This window comes from Copidosoma floridanum, unplaced genomic scaffold (assembly GCF_036245765.1).
Source record: "Copidosoma floridanum isolate Cflo_tuat_1 unplaced genomic scaffold, Cflo_Japanese_pri ptg000013l, whole genome shotgun sequence".
Classification (NCBI taxonomy): domain Eukaryota; kingdom Metazoa; phylum Arthropoda; class Insecta; order Hymenoptera; family Encyrtidae; genus Copidosoma; species Copidosoma floridanum.
This window is the reverse complement of record NW_028321890.1, coordinates 28,169,849-28,197,806: the sequence shown is the minus strand read 5'-3', so window position 1 is coordinate 28,197,806 and position 27,958 is coordinate 28,169,849. Positions and strand designations below refer to the sequence as shown.

General features: G+C 35.7%; 3 protein-coding genes across 8 annotated transcripts in view; 2 read left to right on the top strand and 1 right to left on the bottom strand.

The window, feature by feature from the left end:
• Positions 1–20,456, top strand: part of wdb (serine/threonine-protein phosphatase regulatory subunit widerborst) — a 48,504-nt gene extending 28,048 nt beyond the window's left edge. For 2 of the 5 annotated variants that reach the window (XM_089591601.1, XM_089591602.1), the window contains exons 3-10: positions 14,765–14,961; positions 16,096–16,290; positions 16,430–16,560; positions 16,650–16,767; positions 17,169–17,444; positions 17,540–17,769; positions 17,872–18,131; positions 19,852–20,456. In XM_089591601.1, the coding sequence (XP_089447727.1) occupies positions 14,765–14,961; positions 16,096–16,290; positions 16,430–16,560; positions 16,650–16,767; positions 17,169–17,444; positions 17,540–17,769; positions 17,872–18,127 (1,403 nt within the window). In that variant the 3' untranslated portion in view covers positions 18,128–18,131; positions 19,852–20,456. Of the gene's footprint in view, positions 1–8,066; positions 8,621–14,764; positions 14,962–16,095; positions 16,291–16,429; positions 16,561–16,649; positions 16,768–17,168; positions 17,445–17,539; positions 17,770–17,871; positions 18,132–19,851 lie in introns of all 5 variants that reach the window. The other 3 variants (XM_089591603.1, XM_089591604.1, XM_089591605.1) reach the window with 3 other exon arrangements.
• A 1,705-nt stretch (positions 20,457–22,161) lies between these two features.
• On the bottom strand, positions 22,162–23,609 carry LOC106645824 (methylated amino-acid transporter SLC25A45-like). Its single transcript, XM_023391169.2, has 6 exons — positions 23,570–23,609; positions 23,390–23,505; positions 22,980–23,226; positions 22,784–22,913; positions 22,541–22,659; positions 22,162–22,427 (listed from the first exon to the last, which is right to left on the bottom strand). The coding sequence occupies exons 1-6, from the start codon at positions 23,607–23,609 to the stop codon at positions 22,162–22,164; spliced, it is 918 nt and encodes a 305-aa protein (XP_023246937.2).
• Positions 23,610–24,685: 1,076 nt separating this feature from the next.
• vih (ubiquitin conjugating enzyme vih) lies at positions 24,686–27,566 on the top strand. 2 transcript variants are annotated; one of them, XM_089590980.1, is made up of 5 exons: positions 24,686–25,081; positions 25,159–25,351; positions 25,702–25,816; positions 25,899–26,103; positions 26,708–27,566. In XM_089590980.1, the coding sequence occupies exons 2-5, from the start codon at positions 25,245–25,247 to the stop codon at positions 26,827–26,829; spliced, it is 549 nt and encodes a 182-aa protein (XP_089447106.1). In that variant the 5' UTR covers positions 24,686–25,081; positions 25,159–25,244; the 3' UTR covers positions 26,830–27,566. The 2 variants fall into 2 exon arrangements, with proteins under 2 accessions (XP_089447106.1, XP_089447105.1); XM_089590979.1 differs by having other exon boundaries at positions 24,686–25,351.
• The last annotated feature ends 392 nt before the right edge of the window (positions 27,567–27,958 follow it).

Here is a 27,958-nt window from a genome sequence, read left to right as displayed (position 1 = left end):
GTGGCGTATACTTAACTTTGGGCCGAATTAAAAATTGACGGGGGAAGTGCTTAACGTGTATATACCCACTTACAGGGAATGAGAGAGGAGGAGAAGTGCCTGCTCGGCTCTCCGTAATCTGCCACCACCGCGCCGGCGAGTATAGTGAACCGAACGCTTGGTGGCGGTGACGGTAAATCAATACGCGTCGAGAGAGAAAGTGCGACGAGAGGGAAGAAGAGACCCTCTCTATCTTTCTCTCTATTGGCCTTTTTTTCACTCCCTCCTGCACGTATGATCAGAAAATACGCAGAGGGTACGCCACTGATATGAATGAACAAGAGCGTTGCTTCACGAGTCTATTTTAGCAGTCATCCGTGACTCTGGGGCGTCCGCCAGTAAGCTTGTGCTCGAAAATGTACGGGGGGAGGAAGGAGTGCATGTATACTTATCGATTCGATTATTAGGCTCGTTTTTCTTCGTCGTCCAGAACCACGCTTTTGGGGTTCGTTCTTACTCCGCTCGTCAGATTAAATTTTTCATTTCGCCAAAAGATCGTCAACAACAACGCAAGTAAATTGAAAAAAAAATTTTTTTGTCGCAGAATTTCCACGTTCAGTTATCAATAAATAACAGCTCCTCCGCTTCGCACGCTACGTCATAATATTATACTTGAATTGGTAAACGCAGGGGCGTGTCTGTACTACACGCACCGGAGGTTGGGTTTTTCTTTCTAACGCGTCCCTATTAATTGTACGTCCAACTTTTTTTGCTCCCTCTCTCTTGCTTGCTTTCCTTTGCTGGTAAAGATGGTAGTAGGTACGATTGGCTCTTTAAACGCCAACCGTTGGAAAATTTTCCAATGTCTCACCACCAACACTTTTCCCATCGAAGTAGGTACTGCAGTTTTTCTTTCAATTTTAAAGCGAGGGTAATTCGATCACGGTCAATCGTAGAGTTAAACAATTTCCGCTCGCCCTACTCGCGATGGTGACTTAAACCCTACACGGTATCGCTCGAACGGACATTTTCATACTCGATATGCTTACACGTATAGGTACACGTCGGTTAGCGAGATAAATCTAATTTCGTATGGCTACGAGAGAGGTGAGGTTTGTGTGTTTTACGAGAGCGGGGCAGAGATGAGCGGCAGCCTTGGCAAGCCGGCCATGCGTGGGGGGGATGAAAAACCAATAGAAACGGAAGCAAGAAAAACGCGTCTCCTTGTTTGCCTTTCTGATGCTTGTGACCAATAAAAGCCATGCAATTGATTTCTCCTTCGGTGCGCTCCAACTTTATTCATTTACACCCTGGTCTCTCTCTCTCTTTTTTTTTTTTTTTTTTTTCAACGAGTCAAATAGGTGGTAAAAACTCCGTTCAAGTACGGTGCAGTAAGCTCTTAAGACTCCATGTAGACACGCGCCCCGCTTCGATCAACACACTTTTTAACCAGATTATTCCTCTCTTACAAGTACGCGTGCCGCGCTCACAGGTATATACTCGTCAAACGTTTCTAGATAGCCAACCTTTTTTTTTTTTTTTCATCCGCAAATAACGTGGTTGGTTTTTTTTCCGAGATCCTTCACCTCCTCTTTTTTTGAGCTTGTCTCGCTTCCTTTCCCGCTGCGCGCGATTATTTTTGTAACTTATTCAACAAGTTCCTCCTCGTCTATGTCTATACAACGTAATGAATCGCCGTCTCTTGGCTGCAGCTGTTACGTCAGCTCGTGTTAGTTTATACGCCTCTGGGCGTTATACATTTACATTTATATGTGAGTGCAAAACTGTACACAGTACGTGATGGTCGCCAAGTCGCGCGACGAACAAAAGGAAAAAGCGAGCCAAACGCATGGAAATTCTCCTAATTTCGCGCGACTGATAGCCGTCGTTGTAAAGATTAGAGAGAGGAAGAAAATTTAGAAAAATATATCAGATGATCACTCTCCCGATGGATCGTCGTATTTTGATCATTCGCTCGATCATCGGCTTTGAGAGACGCCGTTTGCGAGCTTCCTCCTCTTTTTCTTTTCTTTGCGTTTCTCTCTCTCCGACTCTTTTCTGCAGGTCGTCGCCGCGTCGGGCAGGAATTCAACCGACCAACGTATTTATTTTCGTTGGCTTATAAATAAACAACTTGGACACATTTTTTCCAAAATACCGTCCTCCACTACGTATCCCGGCTGTTCTGCATACAATTAATTAAAAAGGTACTCAGGGAAAAAATAAAAAATAAAAAATAAACAAACCAGGGGGTATAAATGGGTCATGGGACCCACGGTAAGAACGAAGTTCTTTAAACATGACATGAGTACAAAGACACACAATTTCTCAGGTAACAAGGAAGTTGACAGACCCATAGGAAGAACGAAGCTCTATAAAAATAAGTACTGCATTCATGTAGTTCACTGAAACAAAAACTTGAAAAACGAATTAAAAAAATAAGAAAATTTAGTTCAGTACTCACGATAGTTGTGTTATGCATTATACCCTACTTTTGAGCGCTCAGCCCCGTGCAGAAAGACAATCGCCGCTGTGCTGTGCATCTATTCCTCTCGTTTTCTCTCTTCGATTATTTTCTCTTGCTTACTGTATGTTGTATAGAGCATAGAATTTGCGACAAGGCAATTAGAAGGCAGAGAAAAGCAAGTGTCTCCCCCCTCCTCGCGAGCGCTCTTTTGATCTTTATCCTTCGAATGAGAACGCATAGAAAGAGAGAAATACAGAGACAATATAACGAAGGTGTGGAGTGGAAGCTAGTTGCGATGGAAAAGAAGGAAGGGAGGAGAGCTGGAAAAACGTGAGAAAAAGTTTAGTTGACGTGGAAGAGTGGATAAACAAAATACACAAGTATTTGGTAAAAGAAAGTCAGTTTATTTATACGGGAGATTTGAAGCTCTTGTTTTGTTATAACTAGTCGTTTTGGCAGAGTTTTTTTGGGAGGGTTGGAAGAGAGGGATGATAGCTTCAATCCTGAAATCAGTTAAAATTTTTGTATCGTTTTTCCCACTCCAGTGCACCTGCACCGAAAAATCGAGCAAAGGAATACCTGATCCTATTTTTCTATTTCAACTAAAATATGAATACTGGAAAGAACAAAGACGAAAAAAAGAATGTATCTACTTAAAAAAAAAAAAAAAATTGTTATTTAATTATAAATAATCACGAGTATTTTCCGTACATGACATTTTTATAGTAAACTACAAGCATTTTTGTTTTATTTCAACCTTCCGTTAACATCATTTGAATCATAGGCAACGCCACCACGAGCTTGAAACAGTCATATCATTAATATATTATCTTTAAATTGTTCTACATTTTTTATACAAAACAGGATTGTATCGTTTCATCCAAGTTTACACATGTATCTGATCTATATATACATCCGTCTGTTGTCTACTATACAATCTGCCTCATACACAAATAGACTATTAAAAAAATTTTTTAAATCCTACAAGCTGTATGTCTATATGACATATACACGTGTCTCTTGTTTGCGCCTCTGTTGAATATGTAACAATGTAATCTTCTCTCCCCCCTCTGGAATTCGTTCATTGTCCAAATATCTATAACGTCATAGATCAATGTGTAATAAGAGCTAAAAAATGTGCATGAACTCTCGGTGCAAGAAAACACAAACGAAAAACTTGCTTTGTAAAGAAAAACACGAATACAGGAGTATAAAAAAAAAAAAAAAAAAAAAGAAAGTGGAACGACAACAAGAAGAGAGAGTGGAATGCGTTGCAAGCTCGCACGCAGTGTGTGTGTGTGGGCTATCGCGTTACGTAACCTCAGCCAAGCTCTACTTTTCCCTCGAACAAGTTCAAAGAACCTCCCTCCCAAAGAACACGCCCCTCCTCTTTCTCCGATAATCGCTATCGTCAATGCATGGGCACGCCAACGCGCCTCTAACAATTGCACCGAGAAAAGCTCTCTCTCTGTGTACACGTCATAAAACTAGTGCTGAAGCTACGATATTGGCCGGCAATCACAGTGCACCGATATCAACGTCTCCTACACAGACAGCACCCCTACACCTACTTGTCTGTGTTGTTTCTTCTTTTCTTGCTCTCCGTTACGTGATCGTTTACTGTGCACAACTGTTGCGACGAGTAAGTAAACGACGTCATTGGCCTCGACGCTGATCGTTAATTTCATCTATTTTCGATGTCTTTTGTCGTTTGTGGCAAATAGTGTGGTAGTATCTCGTTGCCGAATCAGTTTGCACTTCTATATATCTACGTGTATATTATATACAGAGGTGGATATTCGGTTACGTAAATGTAGATGGGAGGAGGGGCAAAGAATTCGATTTTACACTTTAACTGGTCTGGAAGCGCTGCCCCGATAAAATTGATATTAGAGAAGCTCGTGTTGATACAATTGCTTGCCTTGCGTTTCGAATTCGAGCGCGCAATTTACGTCCACCATGGCAATGCATCGCTTGAATGGACTGCGGTGAAATTCAGTCGATTAGCTCGGGAGGTATCCGCCATTGCCTCAACTTTAGATTTTTAAACGTGCTTTATAAGAGAATATAAGGTACTCAATTCTTACTTAAAAATTTATTGCAAAACACGTATAATAAAGTTAAACGTATGGTTTACATTATTTCGCATTTTTTAACTTCTTCATCGCTAAGACTAAGTAAATTTCCGCACAATTTAACTCTAGCTCTAATCCCATGCTACTAATTACGGTGATTTATGCGTCCAAACGATAGGGTATCGCTTTAAAATCCAATTTCCAGTGGAGCAAAATAGATGCGTCCTGGTGTAGCTGCCGCTCTGTTGTATATAAAATGTATTACAGTTCGTGCCCACATTTATCAGACAGTTTTTTTTACACTCTTATGTATTCCTTTCCTCCCACTTTTTATTTTTTCTCATCAAATTTTGCGACCAGGTGCTCGTACCCATCATTGAAGTGCAATGACATATTTTTTCGGTAAATTGGCCCGCTAAGTATAAATATTTTACGTTCCTCGATTTTGGATTGCCGTCAAGTCGCGCGTGGTATTGATCCTAGACTTGAGATTTTCCTACCTATACGGGAGAAGATCCTCTTATTGCTTTTTGTAAGGTTGATCGGTTTTAGATGACGGCATTAACTTAAAATCGATTTTGGTGGACCTTATGAATTACAAATTATTTTGATAAAACTATTCAATCCTTTTTGTTTAAATTTATCAATGATCATGTAAAAAATAAAATATTTCAAAGTAGTTGCATCAGAAAAAATTATAAAATCATGTTTTGAAACTTAAAAATATTTACAAAGCTCTAATATCTACATCGACGCATCCCAGTTTTCTTGGATACTTTTTGATAAAAAATTTCAACTGTTTGTAACAGTTTGACTAGGCCTTGTGCCACTTAAAAATTGAACCTAATTTACGAACTTTACCATTGGAAAATTAAAACCTGTTATGCTGCTGAGAGAACCATTCGTAAAAAATTAGTCACCCTCATGAAAGATGACATAACGAGTGAGGTATCCGAGCTTCTTCCTCCGCGGATTGTTTCCAACTCTTGCTAATGACGTCAATGTGCGCCAACATTGTGTAGAAGTTTTCAAAGAAAATTAGGAAGGAGCACTTCTGTAGACTTTTCATGAATGTATGGGCAACAACAACAACAGGTTGTGCTTCACACTTTCATCGCAAGGTTATATACATCGAGTTTATCGTTAATTGTACTACCATTTCTCTTACGCAAAACTGATTTAATTTGATTAAATGAAAAATCAAACGAGTCCTCGAGCAGCAAATTTTCCTCCCCGTCCACCTCGGAAATTTCAAACTTGCATTCCAGCGAAAAACTCGCGTGCATGCATCAAAACTTGGAAAAAGTCCCGAGACGCTGGCATGAATTTTCCCCGCTTACAAATTCAATCCGGTGGACCGAAAAAAAAAGCCTCGCCCCCTACAACCCAGCCCGACGCAACAGCGTTTACCCTTGCAAACGTCGAAAAAAACGTAATCTCACCAATCCCATATCTCGAGGGCAAAAAGTCGGGGGAGTGGATGGAGTTAGGTGGCTCGCGCGTGTACTTATATGTACGTGTATACAACGTTAATGTATGCGGTGTCGATCCCTCGTCTCGTCCGCAGCGCATTCCACGAGTGTCTGCCAAGTCGAGGAGGACCGAGGCGGGGAATTCGAACGTACACTCAAATTAGTCGGGGAGAATTTTTGGATAGTTATTTTTTTTATTTTATTTTTTCTTACTTTGCGACGAGTGAAATCCGAGGCGGCGGGCACTGGGGGAGATGTGCTGCTGTATACCGGCTGAGGGTCTGTAACGTTACATACGTTTATACAGCTTGGTCTTACTGTTGACCTAAATTTTACGCTTACCCCTTCTTTTTCGTTCGATTTATTCACAACGGTTGAGCAAGTTTGTACTGTTTTTATCTTATTTTTTAAATCATTATTAGTTTATTCAACAAACGAACGATCCTAGTTTTTTGGTTTACAAATTTTTTTTAACGATTTTTCGTAAAATTATCATAGACAACTTACTTTTCTGTACTCTAAAATTTTCTAAATTAAAGTCCCTCTAATTAACTCTTCATACTGCGCAATTAAAAAAAAATGTTTTAGCCTCTCTCCATCTCGCTCTCTATCCACATACTTGGACTGGCTCAGCAGATCACGCAGTTTTACCTGCAATCATTTCTTCAAGCTTCCCTCAGTTTCCCAACAGAGTTGTTTGTTTTATGGACAAACAATTGGTTCTATTGCAGTAGCACTGATAAATTTGTAAAAAGAAGGGAGTTGTAGCCAAAAAAAAAAGAGCAGACCTAGAGAAGAATCGAAGGCCCTTCAATGCCGACTATACGCTGTTTGTTTCTTTCTTTCAGCTCTCTGTTTAATTTTTTTGTACATGTCACTTTTTTTACGAAACTGCAATTTATTCTCTTCACTGGATCAATTAAACAAACCATTAGAGGTGGTTGTGCCTTTGCTTTTACTTATTTTTATTTAATCTTTTTTTTTTTCATAAATTGTTTGTGAAAGTCTTTTTTCACGCGTTGTTGTAGTGCAATTAATTTTGTAATCAATGCAAGTGGAGTATTATTGATTTTATTTTCTAGATAACTTTGGTCGATGCATCTTCAACGGAATGAGTTACTAATTCCATAGAGTGTTAGAAGTTTTTCAAAGTGTGATGGTGATAGCTTTGTGTTGAAGGAACGAAATATTTTGTTTTCTTTATTTTTTTTTTCTTCAACACGTTCCTTTTTATTATTTTTGTATTACTAATCTATCAATAACATTTACTTAGTATTTATTAGGTGACTTGAAAGTAAACAGAATTTTAAAAACAGAGCTTTAAAAATATATATGATAATAAAATTTGCGAACTTTTTCTCAACAAGAATATTAATCATTGTCTGCTTTATTAATGGATTCGTTTTTACTGGTAGCAGTTCCTTATAACGCCACATTTTTACTATTTAAATTAATACATTTAAAAGTGATTTATAAAAGTTCTATTAGTGAAATTGAAAAAGTTGATGATTCATTTGAAGGTCAACACTGGTAGAGTTTAAAAAGAATATTTCATGTGATTACAAAACAAACTTTTTGTTTGCTTTGATTGTAATATATATGTACATAAAATCCAATTTATTATTACAATTAGTTTTCTATTATATTATGCAAGTGTCAGACGATCCAAGCTGCATGGAATACTTGCATTCTCAATGTGTATTTGCGTGTATTTGCATAAAATTAGATTTAAAAATATGAATGTGTTTGAACATCACTCACACGTTTCTTACAAGTAGAGAAATTAGGTTAGAGTTAGATTGCATAAAAATTCACAAGTTTAGGAATTATTAAAACAAAATTATGATCATGTATCCGTTAGACGTTAACGTGATTTTTTACAAATTAAAAAAAATTTGTTATTAATGCAAGTTAGACAAAAAAAAAAAGAATTACTAATAAATAAATAAAAAGATAGCGCTATATTGGCCTGCTGCTAATCCCAAAACCCTCTTTCACGACACCGCCATCACACCATCATCAAACCACCCCTTTCCCAACCCTCAGAGTCGAGCAAATCGATGGTCATCGTAGCCTTTATTCTCTCTTCCGTAGGTGGCACTCGATAATTAGGCCAATTTCGGTGTTGGTCATCCGAGAGAACACACGTATCCAGCGGACAAACGGCACAAGCGAATAACAAAATTAAAAAAAGAACAGCTTCTCTCTTCTCTCGCTCCTTGCCCCACAAAAGAAAAAAAAAAAAAAAAAAAAAAAAAAAAAAAAAAAGAAAATGCTGCACTTGCAGTCTTCTGTTGTTGTTGTTGTTGTTGTTGTTACTATGTAGAAAAAAACGCGCACACTCCTGCGCCTCTGCTTCAATACGCACAAACGGGAAATATATTTATTTATATAACGCACTCAAAGCGAGAAAAGAGAAATAAAATTTTTTTAAAAACCAAACATTGATTGGGCCTGTTGTCTGCCACGGCGCCCTTAACGCCGCTGTGCACCTCCTCGTCGTCGTCGTCGTCGTCGTCGTCGTCGTCATCGCCCTCGTCGTCTGTGTTTGTTGAGTTGAAACTGCCGAGAGTTGCCCACAACGGGTACATGAACAGGCAAATATATGATCGAGCCAAAAATGATGGGTAAATCCTTACATAGCAATTCTCTTCTCTCTGTTTTTTTGTGTAATTTCTTTTTATTACTATTATCATTCACACCTTCCATGATTTTTTTTCTTTTATTTTTTTTTCTCGACATCTGCAATCACGTCTTTTTCATTTTTCAATGAATTTGTTTAAAAATTTTCTTTTATTTCCCATTTGATTTTTTTTGTTTTTTTTTTTGTTTTACTGAAAAATGGCATAATACGTGCTTTCACGTTTTTGTTTTTGTTTTTTATCGTGCATCCATTGCATTTGTTTATCAATCATGAATTGCTGTTTGAATAATACCATGCGTGGTATTTTGGATTTTTGGAATGTTGCAACATCTCGGAATGCCTTTTGCCCTTAATGAAATAACATAGTTTTACTTCCAACACGACGTACTTTGTTTTTCATCACTTTTATAAATGTACATACGTTTTTGTTCGCATCTATTAGATATAACAATTAGTGGACGATTAACAAAACTCCAAGCATGCAATTGCCAGTAGAACTTGAGACTGTGTTTGATTTTACATGAAAAATATAAACGGGAAAAATGACTTGACATGTTTAGAGCTGTGTCACAGTTTTTAATGGTTTTATTTATTATATGATTTAATAAAAATGTATTAAACTGCATAGTTAATTCATGCTTCAAAAATAAGAGGATATCGTGCAACAAAAAAAATATATTAGAATACACATTAATTAATTAGGGGTGCGTCAGATAGATTATCGAGTGATTTAATATTGGTCATAATATATTTGATGTTATTTCGCACGACAAAAAAACTGTTGAAGGTAAAGTGCATAAAAATTCGGGAGACAAAAGTATGACTTCACAAAGGTTATAATTTTTGTAACTTATTTGCTATGTCGTACGTTAATTTTAAGTACTGTAGTCGTCATTTTATGTCTAAATTTTTTCTAGGTGCATAAAAATATTTTTCTCTGATAATATTTTTTTAATACAGTGTGTTAGATTTAGGTATGACTTAGTGTACACTATCAATCGGAACGTAAACTAGCTATGACGAAATAAGTCTCAGGATTTTAAAACTATTTTATAGTAAATAATTGAGCCTACGGGCGATGATGAATAAAAAAAAAAAAAAAAAAAAAAAAAACTATAATCACCACCAAAAAAATGGTCATTGTGCATCATAATATATGCATAGCATTCGTTTGTTTCATACTTGTTATTACTCTTGTATTATTACGTGGTGATTGTAGTTACTGTTGTCATTTGATAAATAATTGATACTAACATTTTTTGGCTCACAAATTAAGTCACAGTGTACTTAATATCATGAAAAACCAATTTTTAAAATCACTCTTTTGTAGTAAACATAACCAACAAGCATTTTTTCAGTGCATGTTTAACACCTTCCCTTTTTTCTTTGCCCTAATATAACAACATTTTTTTCAAGTCGACTTTTTGTTCGACGAACGTCAAGTATTGATTGAACCCTAGTTTGAAAGAATTGTATCGTATCTGGTTTAACCAAAAAACTGCCTAAAACCAGTTTTACTTGTCGTTGATTGTGAAGATATGGTTTTTTTTCTCTGTACATAATGTAGTCATAAAGAATACAAAGAAGTACAAGGATAGAATTAATATTTGACCAAATTTTAAAGAAAAAAATTACTATTTATTTATTAGATCGATAAGTACATGTTTATCTTGTACGACAGGCACATATGAAATATGTTAAATCGAAAATACAAACTTGTTAGCTAAAGTTATCAATTAAAAATAACATGATTTTCAAAACTGCCTAGTTGTTGGAAAGCAACAAATTGGTTTTTCTCCCCTATATAATATTAATCTCTTAACAATATGTCGAAATTAACCATCTCCACATTACCTGTAATTATTCGTTTGACGGTCATTAGTAAATTAACAAACATCATATTTTCCATTGCAAACTCTTAGCTAACTAAATCTTGTTGTTTACCTAAACATATAAATCATCAGCTGTCAGCGAGTCTGAAATAAAATACTCTACCTAGCCATCAACAAGAGAAGTTTATCAGTACAAAAAATAAGCGAGAAAAACCACTGTGAACCCCACGTGTCGTTCGTCCAAACGTTACCTCGTAAAATACATACAACCACGACCGAACGATGCCTCTAAATCGCTCTCGTGTCGAACTATATTTCCAACGACGTTGACCAGAGGAGAATCCGCAAAGCGCCAGCAGAGACGCGCGTCTATAAATTAATCCAGTAGTAGCGCGAGAAAGAAGAGGAGGAGGAAGAGTAAAAAGCAAGAGACGGGAATAACGAAGCTCGCGATCGGCGCGTCGCTCTAATAATCAATTAATGCAGCCGAGCTGGTGGTGAAACAGCCCTGCATCGCACGTATTTCGTATATATATGCTTGCAATTACATCCATGTGGCGTTCGCCTGCGCGTACACGTGCGTGTACACGCGTTACGCATTAACGCATTTCTTGCACAATATGTCCCTTCAATTTGCTAATTTTTATGCTGCGCGCTTTTTTACCACTTTTATTACCGATTTTCGTCTGATATATTTAGTACACTCGATATTAGCGATCATAGTTAGGTGCATTTTATTTGTGCGATGATTAGTCAAGGTAGCATCGTTTTCAAAATTAAACTACGAATTTGAATCATTTATATTTTAGACAAGAGAGTTAACTATGTTTCGTTTATTCATCCGGTTTCTTTGTCGATACATTTTTTATCCTTATCAATGCTAATCACAAAGATGAGTTTTTTTTTTATTAAATTTTTTTTTTAGTACCAGAGCTCCGAAATCTCCATAGCTCAACAGACCGAAGCATTAGCGCATAAGAGAGCCAAGTGTGGTTTCAACAAATGATGAAAAAAAAATTTTTTTTAACCCAGTCCTCGTGATCGCGGTCGCGAAAAACGAGGGACACATAACGGAGCAAACGAGCGCGCAAGTTCAATCATCAGGTGGATTTAAAGCGAAGATCCGCGACTATCCGGTCGGCTGTAGCGTTGCTCTCGGCGCTACGAGGCTTAGCAGCCCTAGCAATTCCCACTCTCGCAGCCTTGCCTCTCGTGTATATTCGGTGTTGGTTTTTTCGTTCTCTTTTTCTCTTTTTCGCCTATTTCTGGATTTCAGTGCTAGGGATGATCGCGACCGAGTAACGCGCGCATAGTACCTATTTTCGGCTCGCCGGAGGTATTGAATTTTCCCGCGGGAACGAGACTTTGTTTCACAGATAAACGAAGAGTGTATCGCGCATAATAAAAAAAGCCCCCCGTGGATCTCTTGATCTGGACGCGAACGTCACCGGCCAACGTCAGCTGGACCGACGTAACGCAGATCGAAGTGTCGCTCGTTCATTTTTACGTAACGAGAAAAATCGTCGCTCCTCCTCGGCGTACTTACACACATGCTGCTGAAGCGCTCGCTTAACGACAAAGGTAATGGTAATAATAAGAGACGCGCGCGGTCGGATGCAGAGAATCCAAAAGGATCGAGTTTCCGTAAAATGGCCCGACTCTCTCTCTCTCTCTTTCTTTGGTTCAATTAACGAGGCTAACAGGCGAGTCATCGATAAAAAACCTTTCGTTGAAAAACAGCGGTGGGCCGAGCTTTAAAGGAAGAAACCGAAGAGAGGAGCTTCGGCCGATGGAAAAACGGCTCGATTTGTTATTTCATCGGGCTATTGCATTTATTCACGCGGAATATCGATCAGCACGGGTGGGCAAAGTGTTGTTGTTGCTATTACTATTATTGTTGTTGTTCAGGAGGAACGAGTTTTTCTTTCCCTTGGTTGGATTTTTTTTTTTTTTTTTTTTTTTTTTTTTTCATCGAACCGCGTGCTATGTATTTATTGAGATCGATTTTAAAGAAGCAGTTTTCCGCTCTATGGGCACCGAGAGAGTCGGGGCTGCCAAGTGAACTGTATATTAAAGTGAGCGATTCGAAGAATAGTGCGTTTGCTAGCTCTTTTCGATGGGGCGGAGGGGCTGGGAGGATAAATGTGCGCCACAGCACTGAATAATGTACATTCCCGTTGCTTTGATTGGTTCTGGGTTTTTGATGAGTTTCACTATTTTTTTTTTTTTTTTTTTTTTTTTTTAGCTGTATACATGTAAAAAAGTATGTCTGTGAAATTTGTTCGGTTCTCTCGACGGAGAAAAACAAGGGCAGCGGAAATTTCGTCGTCGCGAATGTGGGAGCCCCGAAAAAAATGTCAACAGACCAAGGAGGGGGAAAAGTGGATTCCCCCGACGATTCAAGAAAATGGCCAAGCCGCACGGCACAAACCTAATCCGCAAAGTTAGTGCAATCGCACCGCAACCGCTACGGAAAGAAATTTCATTTTGGAAAAAAAAAAATCTCTGCTCGCGCTTCTCGGAAAACTTTTCGCACCAAGCACTTACTCCCGTCTTCTTTTGCGTATACATCCGTGGACACTACTCGCGTAGGGCTTTTTTATATTTTATCGCGTGACAGGCCGAGGGTATTATGTAGAGAGCGACAACAAGACGTATCCACACAAGCAGACAAACGACCGCTAAGCTGCGTTTCTACGACTGTCACACTCAGTACAAACACGTGGTGTACACATACACGCGATAAAGTCGCGTTGTGTCCTACTAATTCTAAGTAGGTATTTTTATTACGTAACTATTCCCACACATCTCTTTCTCGGCTAGCCGCGAACATTCTCCGTGTGTATATTATATACTTGTAACCTGCTACGTGTGCATTCTCAAGTGACAACATACCTGCTCGAGTGATTCCTTACACCCAAAGTTTTAATATTCTTTGGGCCTCTTTAATGTGTCCTGTTATATATGGATGAACCATACCTACTTTTTTGCCAAAGCTCACGTAACTGACGTAACTGCGTTTGGCCATCCCCTGTCTCCTTACACTTGATACACTCTCGTGTTTGTTCACTTATGACTAAACTTTTTTTTTCTTTGTCGTTGCTGTTGTTGTTACTGTTATCTTTATTTTTTTACATGTGCTCATCGCGATGATTTTGTGTAGAATAATTGTTGTAGAGAAGTTCTAAAGAAGTTTTTTTTTTTTTTTTTTTTTATACATGATTATACTTTAAAATATACATCTTCTTTTAGTTATTCAATAATACAATCAAACATATTTTCATGGAGATTCGAAATAACTCGATATTTAAACCAAGACTCATGTAATAAAATAATTCATAAGTGTATGAACTAACGCCTTATCAAATTAACGAACTACTGAAATAACTCGTAATATTACCATGAAGGAATGATTTGCTGTACCCTTTTTGCTAATAAATTATTATTTTAACATGTGTTTTTCAACAAAAGTCACTTGTGACAATGGAAAAAAAAATTTTAAGCTTTAATCAATGTTATTATTACTGCTGTATTGTATTCATCATGATGTAGTGAATTTGTAGAGCCAAGTAAAACGTATACGCAAAGTACACGAGCTTAATTTATTATACGTAGTATTAAAGCAGTTTTAGTCATGTTTGGTGTATAATATTATTCATGAATGTTTGAAATTTAAATGTAATCATCTTACATCACAAGCATTTACGTTCATTCAATTCTTATTATTTTTATATTTTGTGCGCAAATAATCATCTCTTTGTTTCCCTTAATCGTTTTTAGCTGTATACCCACAGGCTCATACCTTTTGAAAGAATTCAGGGAAACTTTGTTGCAACTGGATGCCTTGTCAAAAGCATGAGCTAATTGAATGTCGAAATAATTTTTTTTTTTTTTTTTCATAAATATTTATATAACGTAGAGTTTTTAATTTTCAAAAAGCAAATATTTTTTGAGACTCTGCAAAGCACAGGGAGTTTTCATTAAAAAAATACGCGTCATATAAATATCATCAGTGGATTTCGGTATACTCTGCTTAATTGTCGATTGACTAATTATTTATACAACTTGACGAACGCAAGAGAAAACAAAATTTAAATACAATTCAACCATACGCTTATAACAAAATTGCGAGTGGAATTGTAAATTTAGCGACGTAAGTAGCTGCTCCGATTTCACGATTTGCCAGTGTGACAATTGGATAGCTATACCTACGTTAAATTGAATGAAAATAAACAAAACAAAAAAAAATCGAAACGACTAAACGCATCATGATGTTTTTTTTGTTTTTCACGCAGATGTTAATCCGTCGGAGCAGGAGGAACTGTTTATCCGAAAGCTCCGGCAATGCTGCGTGGCCTTCGACTTTTTGGATCCGGTCGCGGATCTCAAGGACAAGGAAATCAAACGCAGCACCCTCAACGAGCTCGTCGAGTACATTACCACGGGTCGGGGGGTACTCACCGAAGCCGTCTATCCCGAAATCATCAAGATGGTAATAACGCCAACGCCACTCTTTCATACGTATACGCTTATCGGGATTTCATGAAAAATTGAGTTATACCACCACCTTTGTTTTTCCGATGCAAACAAAACTTTCGCCAACATCAGCTAAATTTTCTTTTTAAGTAGCAGTGAATGTTTAACGCTGGCTTTCTTTTTCTCTGAGCAAAAGTTTAGCAATAAAAGAGGGATAATACCCGTGGACAATAAGCAGGTCTCTTTGGAAGGACTTGTCATTCAAAACGCGCGTCTACGGGAGCCGTAAAGTCAACAATTTAGGAGATGTCGTGTCAAAGATTCGCGCTCTCCGTCCCCTCCGCCATCCAACTTTCGGTATAATCGTGCCTATACCCACCGAATAACTATATATTTTGAGAGACACAACGAGCATTACTGCTCGTTAAGTTCAAATCGCCGTGAATTAAGTATATAGATGCGAGAGAGCGTGTTCGCAGCTGACAAGTGTGACTGCAAAAATTGTCTTTTTCTTTCGAAGCACCGATACAATATTTGCTGAATGAATTTTGCTCTTAATACATGTTTATCGGTCGTCCCACGAATTTTCCAACAAATGTCAATTGAATCAATTGAAAAAGCAACAAATTGACGATTGCAGCGGTGACGTCGCTTTTGTTTTGCTGGAAATAAACTTTCATTTTTCACTCTTTGTTCGAAAAAGAAAAAAAAAAAAAAAAAAAAAAAAAAAAAAACCAGATGGAAAAATCTCTTATCGCATCGTTCGCCAACGACGGTGTGAAAGTTATTTCCGATGTAAGTATGATATCAATCAGCGAGCGAGCATCGGTATTTTTCCTCCCACCCCATGTATACGCGTATCTCAAACACGGTGTGCCGAGCGCGCGACTCTGAAATCCGTCCTCCTCCACACCTCGCGTCTTTGGACCGATTTGTGTCGAGGACGTTTTTAAATAATTCGTCCCACAGTTCTTTGCTCAAGATTACCCTGGTTATTTTTTTTTTTTTTTTTTATTTATTATTTTTTTTTTCCCCTAAATTCTTGCGCGCATAGCCATCTCATTTTGGTCGATCGCGAACAACAAGGAGGTGGTTTAGCGATTGCAAAACAATAATCGTCGCGCAACAATGACTCGGATGTGTGTTGTAGATTTCGGCCAATATATTTCGCACGCTGCCACCGAGCGAAAATCCGGACTTCGATCCCGAGGAGGACGATCCGACCCTGGAGGCGAGCTGGCCCCACCTTCAGCTGGTCTACGAATTCTTTCTGCGTTTCCTCGAGTCTGCGGACTTTCAGCAGAATATCGGCAAACGAGTGATCGACCAAAAATTTGTTTTACAGGTGAGTCTGGTCCTCTTGACACTCAAAAGGACAATTTTTTTTTTTTTTTTTTTTTTTTTTTTGACATTACCATCCACGGCTGTTAAAAATAAGCGTAACAAAGATAAATCATTGTACTAACAAGAGCTATTCCTTTCAGTTACTAGATTTGTTCGACTCGGAGGATCCTCGGGAAAGAGACTTTTTGAAAACTGTCTTGCATCGCATCTACGGGAAGTTCCTTGGTCTTCGAGCCTTCATACGCAAACAAATCAATAACATATTCCTCAGGTAACCTTTTCGCCTGTACCACCTGACAAGCCCTCCTTTTTATTCGTGTATCTGTGAAACTAAAAATGTTTTTTGTTCGCCCACTTTAGGTTTGTGTACGAAACGGAGCACTTCAACGGGGTTGGCGAACTGCTGGAGATCCTGGGTAGCATTATTAATGGATTCGCTCTGCCTCTTAAAGTCGAACACAAGCAGTTTTTGGTCAAGGCAAGTTTCAAGCTCCCCCATCAATCACAATCTCGCGAGAACCGTCATTCGTAGCAAACAATGTTGCAGTTATTGTTGCATACATATACGCACTGGTTCTTGAATTTCGCGGGTATATAGCCTACTGCGACGAATGCTGATGCTCTCTTGAGCTCAGAGCCAAGTTTTGTTGTTATTTTATTTGATTCCAATTTCGCAGTTGATTGGGTTATACCGGGTAGCGGGGCTGCAAGTAGGTTGCTTGATATTAACACGTCGTATCGGAAAACAATCGGAACGCCTATTGGAATGCTCGATGAAAACTAAAAAGCGATTAAATCGAGGCAATGGATAATCCCGTGTGGACACTTTTGCGTACAATCGAATAAACGAGCCCAATTGAACGTGTTTATCTTTTGCAGGTGCTGTTACCACTACACAAAGTTAAGTGCTTGTCGTTGTATCACGCGCAATTGGCTTACTGTGTGGTACAATTTCTCGAGAAAGATGCTACTCTGACGGAACCTGTCGTGCGAGGACTCTTGAAATTTTGGCCTAAGACATGCAGTCAGAAGGAGGTCATGTTTCTGGGCGAGATAGAAGAGATTCTGGACGTAATAGAACCTAGCCAATTCGTCAAAATTCAGGAACCCCTGTTCAGGCAAATCGCGCGCTGCGTCTCGTCTCCGCACTTTCAGGTTCGTCACTTTCTTGTCTTACAATAATGACGCGACGATGTAATTAACTTGCAGCATCATACTCATCATTGATTTTACTTTACTTTCTGCAACAGGTCGCCGAAAGAGCACTGTACTACTGGAATAACGAGTACATAATGTCGCTGATCGAGGAAAATAACCATGTTATTATGGGAATAATGTTCCCAGCACTGTATAGAATAAGCAAGGAGCATTGGAATCAGACGATCGTGGCGCTTGTTTATAATGTTCTTAAAACATTCATGGAGATGAATAGCAAGCTCTTTGATGAGCTTACTGCCAGTTATAAGTCTGAAAGGCAAAAGTAAGTGTGATTATTATTTTTTTTTTTTTTTTTGGAGGGGTGACAAAAGTTAAACAAAAAGCTAAATGAGTTATTCATGTAATAAAATGATTGTTTTTGTAGAGAAAAGAAAAAGGAGAAAGAGAGGGAAGAACTGTGGAAGAGACTGAACGAACTAGAGGTTGAACGACGCCAAGTTCTCACAACAACGTTGTCAAACCCAACTACTAATGCAAACACGAATATGAATACCACTACCAATACAAACGCAAATACAACCACGAATACGAACACGAGTGCAAATGCAAATGCGACTTCAAATACAAACACTCCAGTTCCTGCCTCAACTGCACCCACGACGACGCGTGCTCGCCCATGAGCTGGTAAATTCCTTATTTCACTAAATGTTACATGCACATAGAAGAAAGATGAAACTTCTCATTTGAATACCCCAAATTTCAGATAAATAACAAATAAAAACATAAAGTGCTGCAATAAATAAAAAAAAAAAATTAATTTGGATATATATACATATGATAGTGTAGATATTACTAAAAATTGCTAATCATTAGATGATAATAATAATAATGAAATAAATAATAACAATAATCACAGTATCCAAAATGAGTTATTTGATGAGTCGATAATACTTAAATTTCGATAAATAATCGCTTCCACATATTTCAAATTCAGAGAGTTTAACCAAAACTTTCAAGTCGGTTGCGTTTTTTATGCCTGATGTATTTTAATACACAATTTGTAATTAAGTAGAGGCTATTAAGTCTTTTTTTTTTTTTTTTCTTTTCATAAATTTTTAAATTATAATATAATAGAGTTCTTAGAAGATAGGATGTCTCTAATATTTGTAATGTATATACTTATGTTTCTAAACTATGTTTCTTAATTTTTTAACTGGATGTGAACAATTAACAATATAACCTCATAAGAATAGTAAAAAGGTATCACTTGTTAAAGTTAAAATCAAGTAATCAGGATATAGTCGTGACATTTTCCTACAAAAATAGAAAATCAGTTAGGACTTATAGAATACCTTATTGAAAAAGGAACGCATATTTAGAAAATAGTAAAGTAATATCGTGTTGATTAAAATAAGTAATAATTTTTGTATGTTTACTTTGATTTTCAGTATTTTTACGATATTTACATAAATTTGAAAAAAAAACACCTGCACTGTCAAAAAGAATCTATAAATCAATCTTTTCAATACCAGGTAAAATTAACAGTACCACACATGACTTATTTTCATTCATACAATATGCAAAGACTTGAAAATCTGTGCCTTTGAAAAAATAGTTTGGAATGAGTTTTTTCAATATTAAACTTATATTTTTAATCAGTATGAATCAAGTACGTGTAAGTACATCATGTCCAGTTAAGAATTAAATATATAATGATTTTTTTTAAGTGTAAAATTTAATTTCAAAACAATAAGTGGCTATAAAAATAGAAGACGAAACGATGAAAAAACTTGCGAAAATATTTTTTTTTAATTTTAAATTCTTGAATTATTTGCCATATGATTTTTAAGATGCTATTTTAAATATTTCTTTATCCTTAGATTGTAATTGTACAAAATAATTTCTTCTGTAATACTATTAACCATTATTATATTATATATTATTCAAATCGATGTAATAAATTGTTTTTTTTTTTTTTTTTTTTGAGATGATTTAAATGATTTTATGTACATACATTAAAAAAATGAAAAAAAATAATAATAATAATGAAAAAAAAAATAAAAAAATAAAATAAAACTGTATGATGTGTAATTCAAATCAATGTTTTTTTATTTTACATCCATCATACACACCTTTCGACTCGAATTGCTTTCAGATGAAAATCTTTCATTTTTCTTATTTCTATTTGCATGAACAAAAATGCTTTGGAAAGTTTTTTTTTCAAATATTTGAACGTGACGTTTTACAAACTTTTATGCATATTATTAGTAAAAAAAAAAGTTTAACCAAAAATATTTATTTGTTAAAACCTGCACCTTATTTTATTTGTTTTGGTTATGCTATTATTTAATACTAATAATCAAACAAGATGGTGTCAATGTACATTATAAAATTGTCATTACAGGTGGACTCACTACCACGCTGCCCAACTGTTAGTCCTTAGTTTACGTCAGTTGTCCATTACAATAAATGCATAAAATTAAGAAAAAAAGTTGTTAGTGAAGAATGAAAAAAAGCCATGCTTAACAATGGAAATTATTGACGTAAATTAACTCTTTCTTTACATAAAAAAAGGCTGTGCCTTAAGGGCGATCAGTGAAAAGGAAAGAGAAGTAAAGGATGCGGCACAAAAAGCGTGCAGAGTGACAGGCATTCTGAACAAGCTAAAGTGGAGAAAAAATCATGTACTCGTGGTTTTGATTCATAAAAATAAGAAAAAGTTAATAATGATTGATGATTTCTATTAGTTTTATGTGTATATTAATTTTTATTTTTTTCGACAGCAATGATTATTTTTTAGTTGTATGGTGTATTCAATGTCAGCACATAATATGAGAATGTTAGTCCCTTCTTTAATTATGTTTAGCCGTGCTTTGTCGGAGGAGACGATCGCATTGATATTATTATTGATAAAATAATAAAAAATAGGCTCTGGTAACATTGTCATTGTCTCGATCCTCTGTTATTTTCATGTATACAGTAAATAAAAGAGAGAGAGAGAGAGAGAGAGAAAGAAAGAGAGAAGAAAAATGATTGTGTTTTAGTGCTGTGCAATTGCAGTAAAGCACTGGTCGTGTTAATTTCTAAATGAGTGAAAAAAAAAAAATTAATATAATATAATAAAGGGGCCCATTTTTACGTCGATCATCGCCTCTGACTTCGGCCGGCAGGGGCGTTGTTTGAAATGTACCATATATTCGTATTGATGATAACGATAATTATATACATAAAATAAATATATACATAAAAACAATATACAATTAAGTATAGTAGTATCGATGAATACAAGAGAAACCTCACCGTATCACGAGAGACAACACACGAAACAAACATTTTACACGACTAACACACATAAAAAATGTAGCAACGTAACGATGATAATGATGAAGTTAAAGAAATTTTTAAAAAAAGATGGAACGTATGTTCTATCACTTGCTAACCTGCATAACCATAAGTTTACGAGCGTACTTTTTTCAAAGATGAAAAAAAAAATCGTGGAAAATAATGCAGACGTTCATAAAATAACATTATTAAGTAAGAGTGAATTCATTGAGAATATTACATTAAAGATAAATGAATAAAGAGCGAAAGAGTGCGAGAGAAGGATGATACATGTATTTTAAATAAAGAATGAATAAATAGATAAAGAATAAAATATGCGAGGAACAAATACAATAAAAAAAATAATAATAATTCAGTTGCTTATAAATATATTAAATAATAGAGATACAGTGCATAAGATTTATTCGGAGCTGTGCTCCCACCGGGGACTGCTTCGTGGGATCGTTTTGAAAAAAAATTTCTTACTAATGCATAATAATGATAGTAATAGCGGATAATGGATGAATGGTTATAAGTATTAACGATAAGAAGAAGAAGGAAAAAGCAAAACAATTGTTTGCTCACGTTGATCGCGAATTAGTCGTTCAACAGAATGATCATTCGCTAAAGACATATAAATAAAAAATCCAATGATAACCTTTTTTTTCTACCATCATTATTGAGAAAGAAGTGAAAAATTTAACCATTGTTATTGAATACTTTAATTTTTTTTTTTTTTAATTGTCAGTATAGAGACACACACTTTCTCGGCCTGCTTCTCCTCCTTTCCGCAATCAAGGATATAAGAAAATTAACTTTAGAATATAATATATAAGGTCTTTACGTCGATCGTTATGGTTTGTAAATGATGTAACATCCCGTAAATGTAGAAAAAGAAACATCAAGAAGAAAAAAAAAACTAATAGTAGAGTAAAGACAAAAATCAGTCTGCTGCGAATGCGATGATGATGATGATGATAATAATCATGATATTAATATACATACAAGCGTAAATAGGTGTTTGCGTTATTTTATACTCTGTGATTTTTTTCACAAATTCATTAAACAAACACATACAAACCAATACGAATTGAAGAAAAAATAAAAAGCTAAAAGATAATGAATACATGGGCAGTAAAAATGTCTTACATTCACTGTATGCAAATCATTTACCATTAGTTTTAGTGTTCGTAAAAAAAAAAAAATTTGCATAGTTCGCTGTACAAAAGATGAAAAATAAAAACAGTTGTGGTTTTTCAATGGAGCAACCAAAAAGAACTACATTTTTTGTAATTTATTTTTCTCTCTTTTTTTTTCTTCTTTATTTATTTCAGTTTCTCATGTGGAAAATTGTTTTTTTATTCAACAAAAATTTTACAAGATTCCAAGACTTTTAAAAATATTTTTTTAAATCATCCACGCTGAAGTTCTTGCCAATATACAATATTAGTTCGTAACCAGACATGATTGCAACATTTACTGGTACTGAACGAAATATAATCACGAAGAAACCTTTAAAAAATCCATGAAAGCTCGAGTGTTTGTACAAATCGATGCTACAATCGATCATGCCTTTGTATGCTGGGTTTGCAAAGTTATCGCCTTGTATCCTGGATTTTATTGTGTCAAACGGTACTACTGGAATCCACGATGTTAAGCCTAATGAATAAAGGCTCATGTAAAAAAAAAAAAAAAATGAAAATAGAAAAAAAATTGATAAAATCCACTATGCATATTCTGTTTTGCAAATGAAAATAAAACTTCAAAGTTACCAGCAACACCACCCGCCACGAGAATTTCAAAAAATCCAGGAGTGAGATTCAACGTGCCGTACATGTAATGATGCGTCAACTGATAAGACGAGAAGTACACACCACCACCAATTACATCTCTACATTTGATTTTTAATATATTTTTTTTTTTCCTCCACAAGTTTGTACCACCAATTTCACCAATTGACGGAAAGTTGAATGTTCGCATTTTGAAAAATTACCACATTAAAAATTGTTTCAAACCTCCACATCGTTGGAACCAATCCAACGTAAAGGCCACGAATCCCGTATTTTCTGTACAAGTCCAAAACAGTTAAAAAAGTATTAACCCTTGCCAAGGTATAGTGCTCAGTTTTAATGTACGTAATTAATCCTAAAAAAACAAAACACTAGTCAAAATCCCGAGCGTTTGGATGTTTCTATGCTTAAAAAAAAGCACCTTTGCCCAGTTGTATTCTAATTTTAATTAATTCGCTCGGACAAGTGATCAAAGCTTGTGCTCCACCGGCAAGACAACCAGCAACGAAGTTGTCCAGCAGCCAGCCACGATTACTCGGAAGATTTTCGTCATGACCACGCGAGGATTGCAGAGACGTCAACGAGGCGTTGTACACTCCGAAAAACAGCGAGTTCAAGGAGCCCGAGTGTACCAAGGGACAGGACATGCCCCTGTAAAAGCCCCTGATCTATAAAAAACATCGAACCTTTTTTTTTTATTCAAAAAAAACCGTAGCGATACTATATATATTATTATTATTATGGACACAATAGACTGATTGTTAAAGAGTAAGAGAGGGGAAAAAAGAAAAGCTTTTTAAACTTATTCAAGTATGTTTTGTTTGTATTCACTCCGTCGTTTCTCATAATTCTCTTCAACGCATCCCTTGTCCTTAACTTCCGATTGCTCATCTGCTGGTGAGTTTTTATGGTATCCAGTGGATGGCCCACTAACACACCGAGCGACCCTTAAATTGTGTTAAAACGTAATTGCTTTTAAATCAATAAAAACTAATAAATACAAGTAATTACCGGCACCCCATCCTGCGATAAAGTGTAAATAATTTTCCATCTAAGGCTCCTCATTTCGCACATTTTTGTAAGTCGTCATTGAGGCCACAAGGCATTACTTCTTATTTTACAATCCACCAATGGATGATTTTATTTCTTGAATCAAGTCACCCACACGACATAAACAATATCAACAACTTTTAAAAATAAAGAAAAAACATTGAGGGTAGAATTAAGAAAATCGAAGCAACGTAGGAAAACAAAATTTTACTGAAAGCAGACCGAAAGCTGTACGACGCGATCGCGGATGAATCAAATTATCCCGGTATAATTCACGTTTTCTTGTTTTTCTATGTCAGCGCCATCTAGCGATTTAAATTCTAAACTAAAAAGTGATGTCTCGATGTCTGTGTCTGTTGTGGCTGAAAAATGACGGTCACGTGTCACGTGCTTAGAGCACTAGTATATACTAGTATACTATAGTAGTATATGTATATACTAGAATATACTAGTCATAGACATGTAAGAAAAATAGACTGCTCGTTCTTACATGTACGGCGCTGAAGCCAAAGTAGAAAAAGACACAACATCGAACGTGGGTATCTGTCTCTTTCGCGTACTTTTGGCAATGTGCGAGAGAGACAAATATCCACGTTCTGCATGCAGATGCAGAAGCGATAATTGTAGACGAGACCCGACTACAACCGAGACCAAAATCATCGGGACAAAGGGCAATACTTACGTACAAGCAGTCAAGCAAGGATTACATGCGCATGCATGGGTATTACTTTTGCAAACAACTTAAAACGACTTCAAAATTAAAATGTCTCCAATTACTCCAATTTTACGACGCAGGCGCGAATAAGTAAGTCAAAAGTCAATTCCGACAAAAGACAAAACCGAAACCGAAACAGCTGTTGACAACACACACGGCGTCAGGCGGTGAAAATTCCAACCTTTGGCTACAGCGCACGTACATTCAAATTTTCTCCGATGAAAAACAGACCAATCAGAGAACAGATAGTGTAATGTATACGTTAACATAGCAGGTACTACTACTACTACTACTGTACTACTGCGTACAACACTCTCTCTCTCTCTCTCTCTCTATCTATATATATACACTGAATCTGATGCGTCGTGCGTAGGAGAGAAAGAGAGCATCGTGTGAAAAAGAATTTCCCCGCCTGCAACTATACGTAAAGTAAAAAGAGTCGCGAGTTGCAAATAAAATAATACATAGGGCACACGCATACTCATCTTCTACGGTGTATCCTTGCTAAACGAAATATTGAAGTTACGTTCGCACTCGAGTTTATCTCAAAAATTGCAGTAGCAACCCAGTTGGAATTATATAGCTTACGTGTGTATATACTTGCGTTGTGGTGTGGTACTGTGGTACTGTTGGTATCGCACATCGGTCTACATATAGGTATACTAAAGGGTGAATCGAAGCAGCAACAAATTTACATTTCAACGTGACGATCCGTAAAAAGGAACAGCACAGCATTAATACTTATATATTACGTGCATGTACGACAACACAGTATATTGAAATATATAACATACATTATCATCATCATCGTCACAAGATTATTTTACGTATATAGCTGCAGATAGACCACCAAGCGGGGACACCCTACAGAGGTGAGGTCTCTTAAGGAGACGATCGTCGTCTTCGTCGAGAGGAAGGTGTATGATGGCGCAAAACATAAATCCGCACTTTTCGTCGCACGGGATGCCGAGCAAGGGACGCGAAGAAAAACTGAACATGCCCAAAGATAATCACGCAGTGAGCAAACGGTAAGCTTTTCCAATCAGTGATATCACAAGCAAGAATATTTTGTTTTCGAAAAGAATCGAGCCCCAGATCACTTTTTGGTCGGTGTTTTCGTGCTTTGTACGTTATAGGAAACATTTTCCGACTCGTGCTATTTACCTTGAGACAATTTTCGCTACCTTTCTCTCTTCTTGGTTCTTGGCTCTTGTTTTTTTTTCGGGAGCGAAGGTTAAGTAGAAAGAGAAAGACAGAGTATGAAGGAAGTAAAGCCATCCCTGCCTTTTATTATTTTTGATACTTCAGCATACAGTTATACAGCCATTGTTTAAGAACTAACGATTGAGTCTAATGAACGTTGTTTTTATATTTGCAGCTTGCAGAAAGAACTCATGACATTGATGATGAGCTCGGATAAGGGAGTATCTGCCTTTCCCGAGGGAGAGAATCTTTTTAAATGGATTGGAACCATCAATGGCCCTGTAGATACTGTACGGACAAAAAGAAATACTCAATTCATTAACAGAATCACAAATGATTATTCCAATGGTAACGAGTAAAATTGTCTTTCAGGTATATGACGGCTTAACTTACAAGTTGACAATGGATTTTCCACATAGTTACCCATACAGTGCACCAGTAGTGCGCTTTTTGACCCCGTGTTTTCATCCTAATGTTGATAACATGGGAAATATATGTTTGGATATACTTAAGGACAAATGGAGTGCGCTCTATGATGTTCGTACCATACTGTTATCCATTCAGTCACTCCTTGGTGGTGAGTTTTTGGATTTTATGCATCAAAAGTAATATTGTTTCTTAAGCTCGAAAAATCAAATTATTTTTCTTAGAATGAATTGAAGTAATTGAGTAAACCTACAAACAGTAGTTGTGACATATTATTTATAATTTAATATATATAACAACTTTATAGGTAGGAAGAGATACAAATACTCGATATACTGAAGAATGTTTGATTAAATTAAATAAAAGTAATACATAAGAGCAATGCTATTACTCAAAAGCATAAAACTAAATTTGATATTATTGACTGGGTTATATATGAGTAAAATTTTAGACATTTTTACTACACAGAAAAAGTCAATGTTAAGGTTATATTCTTAGAACAGTTCTGCAATCTATCATCTATCGAAAGGATAAACTATTTTTTTAAACATTTCTTTCACGAGTAATTAAACTTAAAAAAAACATATTTTTGAATAACACGAACTTTAAAATTTCTCTAAAAGTTATTTGTGTCACATTTTAACTAACAAAAAAAAATTGTAATTTAAAATAGATGTTTGGTTTCTTGATAGATTAAATGTAATTTTAAAATACTTATGTGCAAAATGACTTAAATATTATTACAAATATTTCAGAACCCAACAATGACAGTCCTCTCAATCCTCAAGCAGCAGAACTATGGAGTGACCAAGTGAGATATAAGAAACATTTGACTGATGAATATCAAAAAGCACAAGCAAAATCCCAAGACTCATGATAAGCAATCACAACTTTCGCAAAACATTAAATCCACCTAAATTAAGATTTTCTTTCTCAAAATATGTTTTGGAAAATTAAACTCTTAACAATTTAGAGCAATTAAAAAAAGATATTTATTATAAAAATTATTCTCAATTTGGAATTTTCATTGAGTATCATTAAGATCACTTAGTCAATTTAAATGCAATCAATTTATTTTTTAAACAAATTTTCAAAGGTATATTTGATTTCTCAATACACTAAACAAATTTTTTTAAATTTGCTATAGTTATTAGCAATAATCCGACTTCACCTTTTATATAGTTACAATGGCAGTTGTGTAGGTCGGTTTATTTCTATTACCCAGCCAAGTAAATTTTTCTAAAATTTAACAGTGTATGAACTAAGAAAAATAAATTTTTATTTTTATTTATTTTATAAGTTACACGTTGTTAGGGGATACATCAATAATTTCGTTTTGTGATTTGTGAAGCGCATAGACCAACTTTTCAAAGACTCATTAGTTTTATACAATTATGTTAACTTCTAGTAAAACAAAACATCATTTTTATAAAATTTTCATAAACACATTGAAATAATATTTTATAATGCAAATGTATAATTGCAGATTATAAGTTTTGCAATTTTTACCACCTTAGATAAAAGAGGGAATATTAATCAGTGCGATTAAATCTGTATCAATCATTTATTGTGTATTTGAAAGCTCGACTAAATAAAATAGATTGTAAGCAAAAATTTTCGTTTTATGTTAGTATTTGTTTAATACATCTTTTTATTTCTCGTTTAAATTTAAACCGCCTTTAATGCTAATTGATCACAGATAATTTGGATTGAAATTCATCTCATACAGTACACGAATTGTTTATCTTTAGAACCTCAAGGAACCTTCGTCAGAATCGTCAGTATGGAGAAAAACATTTCAGGAAAAATTGGGAGTGATTGTATAGACGGGGTAAAATTTATCTATCAAAGGAATAACGGAGATTATTGCAAAAATTATTGAACTAAAATTAAGTGTCCAACTTTGATAATACATGGTCTAAAAGATGCCATGATTTTACCTGAACATCCATATTACTTAAAATCTAAAATCAACGATTCAAGGTATTCAGTTAACTTTTTTTTTT

Bases quoted from the DNA above. Each gene is read 5' to 3' on its own strand.
- LOC106645824 (XM_023391169.2), bottom strand. From the start codon at position 23,609: ATGGAAAATTATTTACACTTTATCGCAGGATGGGGTGCCG. The intron at 23,227-23,389 runs GTGAATACAAAC...TGTTTTTTATAG, and splicing joins GAATTATGAGAAACGACGGA to ATCAGGGGCTTTTACAGGGG. The intron at 22,660-22,783 runs GTTTGAAACAAT...AATCAAATGTAG, and splicing joins TTGGTTCCAACGATGTGGAG to AGATGTAATTGGTGGTGGTG.
- vih (XM_089590980.1), top strand. From the start codon at position 25,245: ATGATGGCGCAAAACATAAATCCGCACTTTTCGTCGCACGGGATGCCG. The intron at 25,352-25,701 runs GTAAGCTTTTCC...TTATATTTGCAG, and splicing joins AATCACGCAGTGAGCAAACG to CTTGCAGAAAGAACTCATGA. The intron at 25,817-25,898 runs GTACGGACAAAA...ATTGTCTTTCAG, and splicing joins TCAATGGCCCTGTAGATACT to GTATATGACGGCTTAACTTA.